The sequence below is a fragment of the Penaeus chinensis genome, chromosome 10, assembly GCF_019202785.1.
Source record: "Penaeus chinensis breed Huanghai No. 1 chromosome 10, ASM1920278v2, whole genome shotgun sequence".
Classification (NCBI taxonomy): domain Eukaryota; kingdom Metazoa; phylum Arthropoda; class Malacostraca; order Decapoda; family Penaeidae; genus Penaeus; species Penaeus chinensis.
Window position 1 is genome coordinate 9,962,990 of NC_061828.1, and position 7,500 is coordinate 9,970,489.

General features: G+C 37.5%; 1 protein-coding gene across 1 annotated transcript in view; it reads right to left on the reverse strand.

The window, feature by feature from the left end:
* Window positions 1-2,967: 2,967 nt before the first annotated feature.
* LOC125029589 (interference hedgehog-like) overlaps window positions 2,968-7,500 on the reverse strand; it is a 5,488-nt gene continuing 955 nt past the window's right edge. The window contains exons 3-11 of the mRNA XM_047619564.1: window positions 7,398-7,500; window positions 6,713-6,952; window positions 6,347-6,456; window positions 6,048-6,172; window positions 5,632-5,875; window positions 5,358-5,493; window positions 4,896-5,081; window positions 4,292-4,452; window positions 2,968-3,950 (exon numbers count right to left, since the gene is read on the reverse strand). The exon at window positions 7,398-7,500 is cut by the window's right edge and continues 53 nt beyond it. Coding sequence (XP_047475520.1) covers window positions 3,741-3,950; window positions 4,292-4,452; window positions 4,896-5,081; window positions 5,358-5,493; window positions 5,632-5,875; window positions 6,048-6,172; window positions 6,347-6,456; window positions 6,713-6,952; window positions 7,398-7,500 — 1,515 coding nt within the window. The 3' untranslated portion in view covers window positions 2,968-3,740. The remainder of the gene's footprint in view (window positions 3,951-4,291; window positions 4,453-4,895; window positions 5,082-5,357; window positions 5,494-5,631; window positions 5,876-6,047; window positions 6,173-6,346; window positions 6,457-6,712; window positions 6,953-7,397) is intronic.

The window sequence follows — 7,500 nt, forward strand, 5'->3', positions numbered from 1 at the left end:
AGAGCACTAGAGGAAGTGTGTGTGTGTGCATGTATGTATGTGTGTATATATATATATATATATATATATATATATATATATATATATATACACACACACACAATAGACAATGCTTAAAAATTACTTCAGAATTAAATTGTGTGTGTGTGTGTTTTGTGAAAAAAATTAAGGTTAATTAAATTACATCTACAGGTTTTGATATTTATCAACTGCATATCCGTCCTTCGTCTATTGCATTATGTTATTATACATACTCCTTTATTAAAAAAAAATAATAAGGCACGTTATCATTTTATCAAAAACTTTCCTTTTCTCATTCACGTTGTTCTCGTGTGTGGGGGGGGGAGGGGGTAGGAGACGGAGACTGACACCCAATGTAAGGGATCACTTCTACCTTGGTCTTTAGCCTTTGCCTCAGCTAATTTTGCATGGTCTTTTCTTCTCCCTCTTTCCTTTTCCTTTTTTCTTCATCCCCTTCTTCTGTCCACTTCCTAAGGTGTGAAAGCCATGCAGGAAGGATGAAAAACTGACTGAACGGCCTCCGGGAGCCATGGGCACGTTATTCCCTGGGTTAAGCGTCTAGCCCTTACCCCTTATGGGGATTCTGAGGGGTAGACTGTTTCTTCTCCCTACTTGTTTCAAGCTCACCAAGAGCTTTATTATGGCCATTTAGGCTTGCCCCTTCATCAGCTAGCCACTGATATTAATATCTCGATATTTGCTGCCAAGTCTATCCATTCCGAATCATCCACCCAGGTCATTACTCAACCTTCAGAATACACCTCATCCTCTCTCCCAACATCATCCACTCCATTTCCTACTGCACAGTCTTGTTCACTGTCTACCCCCACCCCACTTATTACTACTTTTCATCCTTATTGTCCTCATCCAATCAGTACAACTTCACTCCACACTACCCTATCTTCCTCTCACCTTTGTCTTTCTACTGCTTCAACCTCTGTAAAACTTTTTAGTAACCTTTTTGGCCCAGCCAAGTGAGATGGATTCTTTATGGTCCCCTCTACATCCCTTACTCTGACAATACTCTTCTCTTCCAACAATGTCTCCAAAAATAAGTTGGTAAAGTTTTCTTTCGCAATTGTTCCGACCGTTCACACCTTGTCATAGCAAACTATTCCAGCCCACTTTTTTGTACCAGAACTGTTTCTGTCTCCCTAACTGACTGTCCTAGTCAGACTGTGAAAACGACCTGCTCGCATGCCTCGTCGACTATGATGCAGTGACAGTTCAGTGCTACACTATTTCTTCCAGAGGCCAACGTAAGGCCTGCACCAATAATGCCAAGATTAGTTTCTGTAGACATGACACCCCATGAAGTTTAAATTGGTGGAGTGTCCTGCCTTAACCACATTGACCCCTTCCCTGTCAATGTCAGAAATGTTGGCGTCTTGGACATCCAGCCAAGCACTGTCGCTCTACAGCTCGCTGCGCTTTATGTTCCCAACCTACAAATGTCTATTAAAAATAATGTACTTTATGCCTATAAACTCAAATCTGAGGTAGCAACTCTGATTCAAACTAGGCCTCACTCTACATGAAGCCAGACAAGAAGCACACTGACAAGGTTTTCTCTTTCAACCTATTCCAAAACTCTATTTCGCTCCATTCCCCTCCCATCTTCTCAAGATGCCTCAACTCCCTCAGTATTGTTTCCCTCTACCCTGAACTATCCTATCTCTTCCCTCTTTCTTCCCCAGTCAAATTACTTTTCCAGTATAAATCCACATACTAGAATCTCTACCACTTCACCTCTCCCTATGCTCCTCAAACATCTATTCCCTCTTCTCCTCCTCATAAGAAATCATTAATTTCTCAGACTTCCCCTCCAGAAACTCTTGAAGACACTTAACCCCTTCCCCTTTTACAAATCCCCACCGTACTCCATTTGCTCACCCTCTATACCCCTTTTTACTACCATTCTACCCTACAGTACTCTACAACCTTTGATATCTAACACATTTAATCATAATCCTTATTTAGATATTCTCCATTTTACACCGTATTTCTGTGTAGCGATATTATAAAAACTTTTTAGTGCACAACTGAAGATTCTTTGAAAGATGTCAGTAATGATACCCAATTATGATATGTCCCAAGAATCTCTCTCTTCCACCTCCCCCCCTTTCTCTCAATCTCTCTCTCTCTCTCTCTCTCTCTCTCTCTCTCTCTCTCTCTCTCTCTCTCTCTCTCTCTCTCTCTCTCTCTCTCTCTCTCTCTCTCTCTCTCTCTCTCTCTCTCTCTCTCTCCCTCTCTCTCCCTCTCTCTCTCTCTCTCTCTCTCTCTCTCTCTCTCTCTCTCTCTCTCTCTCTCTCTCTCTCTCTCTCTCTCTCTCTCTCTCTCTCTCTCTCTCTCTCTCTCTCTCTCTCTCCCTCCCCCCCCTCTTTCTGTCTCTCTCTCTCTCTTTCTCTCTCTCTCTCTCTCTCTCTCTCTCTCTCTCTCTCTCTCTCTCTCTCTCTCTCTCTCTCTCTCTCTCTCTCTCTCTCTCTCTCTCTCTCTCTCTCTCTCTCTCCCTCCCTCCCCCTCCCTCCCTCCCTCCCTCCCTCCCTCCTCTCTCCCAGAATTAACGGATATAAACAGGTTAGGTACAGTTGGTTAATAAGCCCAAGAAATCATATGAGCTGTAGCCACCTCTATTCATTCACATAATTTATCTGTTTCCTAGGTCAGTTAGGCATGAAAATTATTGTGAATAGTAATTTAATTTGCCAAGTTCTGTAACCCAAACCAAAAGTAATTATAATCTGATAATCATAAAATTTCAAAAAAAAATTCCTTTCTTCTATATGATATAAAACAACCTTAATATTATTATACAATTTCAAAATCTCTTTAAGTATCTGAAATTTAACCTAATTAGCCATTAATAAACCCATTAAAATGCTATTACTTTTGATGTAGAAATGTAGAACTTGAAGAAATAGATTAAAGGATATTAAAAGTAAATACTTGTAGTAGCAATATTTTATTACAAACAGGCATGTGATATATACCAAAAAAATTATTTCACTCTTCCACCAAGACAATTTCCTTTAGCACATTGCTGTGGCTTATTGAAGAAAAAGAGACGCATTCCATTATCAACTAGAACGTGTTGTTGGCAAGTTAACGGCACATGTCTCATTTTCCTCGGATAACCCTCTATTGCCTTCTCATAGTTTTCTCTAATACATTAAATAAATTAAGAAATTAAATTGATATTTCTAAGTAAAAAAATCATATGTACACTTTGTAAAAAATGTTTGAAATGCAAATAATCATTGTACAACCACTAGCAATATTTGTAGCATTAATTTGTCATTCTTTGATTCTGAAGTAGATAAATAAGTGATTAAAGACTGACATACACATATGCAGACAGACAGATCCAAAGTTACAGATAAGCAGTTACTAACATAATGAGTGTGAAAGAATACTAAACCTAAACTTAAAAATAGTATCACAATTATTGCCACCAAGGCGTATACCAAATTGACTTCTTATTACTGTCATTTTCTACAAAAATGAACAAACATAATCAGACACACTACAACACACATAAACTCATACATTCAACATATATAACACATTCAACTGAGTTTTAAAATAGAAGAAAAAAATCCATGTCACTTTCATGGCTACTTTCCATTATCACTTCAGCCATGCACATTCTATACAGTATATACAAACACAAAAAAAAAAATTATTAGAGAGTATATGGGATTTTGAGGACCTTAGGGAAATCATCTCAGAGTTGTGTCTACACCACTGGCCACAACCGGTCCCTCACTCGTGCTTCTGGGTAATGAGGAATTTCTCATCTCAATAGCACCAGCATCACCCTCACCACTGGTGGAATATGAGCGAATCTGGCTGCCTGGTGTTGACGGCCAGTTTCTCAGCATTTGAATGTTGTGGTTGTTATTTTCGACGAGGGAGCTTTCAACTGGGACCTGAAAATGTAATGAAAAAATTATAATTATTGTTTTTTTTTGGTGCAGAATAACCAATAATGAGAATATTTAAATACTACTCCTGACAGATAAATATCAATGCCAATTTACCTCTGAAAAGGAAAAAAATCATGCATATACAATAATATGAATATCAATGAAGAAATATATCTAACAGTAAGTAGCCTAAAACTTTCTTTCAAAAATACAGTAATACTGATCTGGAAAATTAGATGATGAAAAAAAATGGTCTAATGAATTACTTATTTTTCAATATGAAAATTATTCCTCATACAGTAACATGCAATAAAAATTATTAATCAAATTCAACAGTACACTACCTTTTCATCCCTGTTTTGTTGCCGCAGAGGAGAACCTTGATGTGATAAATATCCATTGGGACCTTGGCCATTGTTGCGGTTACTCTGAGGTAAAGAATAAGTAGTTGTTTCCCTGTGTATGTGGAGAGAAGTGTCCTCGTATTTTGATGTACGGCTGTCATCTGTAGGGGTAAAATAAAAAAAATAACTCACCTATAATACAGTTATTAAATCAGGCTGCAAGGTACAGAAATCATTCCTGTTAATGTTAGCCATATATACTACTACTACACACTAGTGAATTTTTAATGAAGTAAAAATTAATTACCAAAACTGACCTCTCAGAAATAATTCATATGCAGAACCCTTGAAGAAGTTTTAAGTTTTATAATAGAGAAGTAATAGTATAAGTTAAATAAAAAGTGGCATTACCTTACATTCTTGTTTTTCCTTTAATGAGTGGCAAAAATAAGAAAACAAAAGTTAAAACAATTTGCTACTTATTTAAATAACACATATCATTAACCCAAACCAAATCTGTATGGCAGTAAATTACTAAAATGACCATATCATTGCATTTCCTAAATTATATACATGAAAATAAAATCAATCCTTCAGTCCCCACCTTGAGAATTCCTATTCCTACAGGCATAAATCGATGAAGAGACAATCACAATCAGAAGCAGCAGAGCCAGAACAGCACCCAGGATTATGTACAGATGGATGTTGGAGAGGCTCATGTCATCGTTCTTCATCACTGGGACCACATCGTTAACGGTAACAGCAGGACGCATTGTAGATGTTTTGGAGCCTGCAATAAGGACATGATCATACCTACATGAAGCTATGAAATGAAGAGGGATAGGCAGATTGTATATGTACTTAATATAAACAGTGATATCCAAACAAATTCTTTCCATAAAAATATAAAGTTATGTGAGTCTATTATGATATACTTTCCAGGGATTCATATATAGGAAATCTATTTATGAAAGTTTCCACAGATATGAGACTGAATCATTATATATTCTCTTTTTTTCAAAATCAATAGAAGGCTATTACATACAATACACAAGAAGTAACTTACCTGCAACAGATTTTTTATATATAGGAGAAAAATCTGAAGTTCCAGCAATGTTGAAACACTGTATCTTGAAATCATATGACACATTGGGCTTCAGGTGAGAGATCTCATAGGTTCTTCTTGGATTTAACACTGTGACCTGATGACAGATAACACAGATTAATAAAGAGATTATGTATATTGTATGGGTCTGAATGATGTCACCATAATGATACATTTTTAATACATCAACAAGGGGATTAAAGAAAAGAAAAGAATAAAATAATCAATACAACACCTTTGTGTACTCTCCAGCTGTTGTTGCTTCTCTGTAATTGATGAAGAACCCTTCCACAGGCACTCCTGGCGATGGTTCATACTCCCACTCCAGCCGAACCATTGTGGGACTCAGAGGCAAGAGGCGGACGATCTTTGGAGGGTAAACAGGCCTCTGCATTGTCAGGTCTTCCTTCAACAAAAACCTCTTGGAGTTCTTCCCAAGTTTATTGTCATTGTTGGCATAGACGGCAGCAATTCGGAATCTAGAGAAAAGATTATTGCTCTTAGATATTTTTTATTTATGCTCCTTTATTTAGATATGTATATTAATATGCATCATTTTCACAAATCTTTCATTTATAATTCCCAAGCTCTTCCAATATCAAGGAAATTCCAGAATCAGAGAGGAGTCAACGAAAAGCTAATTGTGCTTACTTATAAACACGACCTGTATGAAGCCCTGTTACTTCATAGCTATTAATATGTGGCAGAATGTCCTCATCCACTGTCATCCATCTACTGCCTCTGTTCCCTCTATTACCAACTTCCTTATACTGAACCTGTATTTAAAAGAATAGGTCTTTTATTAAAAAATGAACACTCTCAAACATTATGGAGCTCTCTCTTTACTTTACTAATTAATAATTAGTCATATGCAGAGCAGTTTTATATAATTTAAATATCAAACTGATATGATATTCAAAGGATAACTTTTTCTCCCTTTATAATTTTACCTTATAAAACAAAATGGGTAAGCCAGTTGTGTTGTGAACATCCCACGTGACCATGACTGATTCATCTGAAACTTTCGTCATATTGGGTCTTGAGGGAGGAACCATCAAACCTGGTAAACAGAACACATGATACATGGATTTCAGATCTTCATGCTAATTCAAGTATAATGATCAGTAAGAAGTGGTTTTCTACTTCCAATACCTTAATACCAATGCACAATTAACATGTAGTTATAGGATCTCAGTTAAAAACTATTAATATGATCTTACTTACTAGTATTATTCCACTTTCTATAATTGTAAAAAAAATAATCTTTTGTAATAAGAGCATTATAATGGCAAAAATCTCTCTAAACCCTGACTAACCTTTCTTTCCTTTTTTCCTCCACACGCCATCGTTCGTTGTTGCTGGCTCTACTGTTGTCTCTCCATTCTTCCCATTTCCTCCTGAAAGGCCATCGCTCTCATTTCTCCCTTGGCCTCTCCTCTTTCCATTTCTGTCTCTTCCTCTGTTACCCTTTTCCCCACTACTGCCATTGCCATTGCCAGTAACTCTGCGTCTGCTGCCATTGTATCGATCCCTGGAAGGCTCACCAGGTGTGTAATCTGGAAATATATCCCAGAACATGTCTTTCATTTTCAGGTTTTCTTTATTACCTCTGTGAGTAGTACATACAGCTACAAACAAGATGATTCAGACCTAGGCATACATGTATGTATGCATAAATGTGCGACCAAACATGCATTTGCACACACACATGTACACGCACACACACACATGCACACACGCACGTACACACACACACACACACACACACACACACACACACACACACACACACACACACACACACACACACACACACACACACACACACACACACACACCACACACACACACACACACACACACACACACACACACACACACACACACACACACACACACACACACACACACACACACACACACACACACACACACACACACACACACACTATTATATATATGCACTGCCTATATATATCAAATAACAGGGAATATCCTTACCAGTGTTAGATATACTGGAATGTGGCCCTGCTTTCACAGTTTTCGGTACAACACTAATCATGGCTACAGCCTGAACAGTGCCTTCAGGATTGTGAGCAAAACA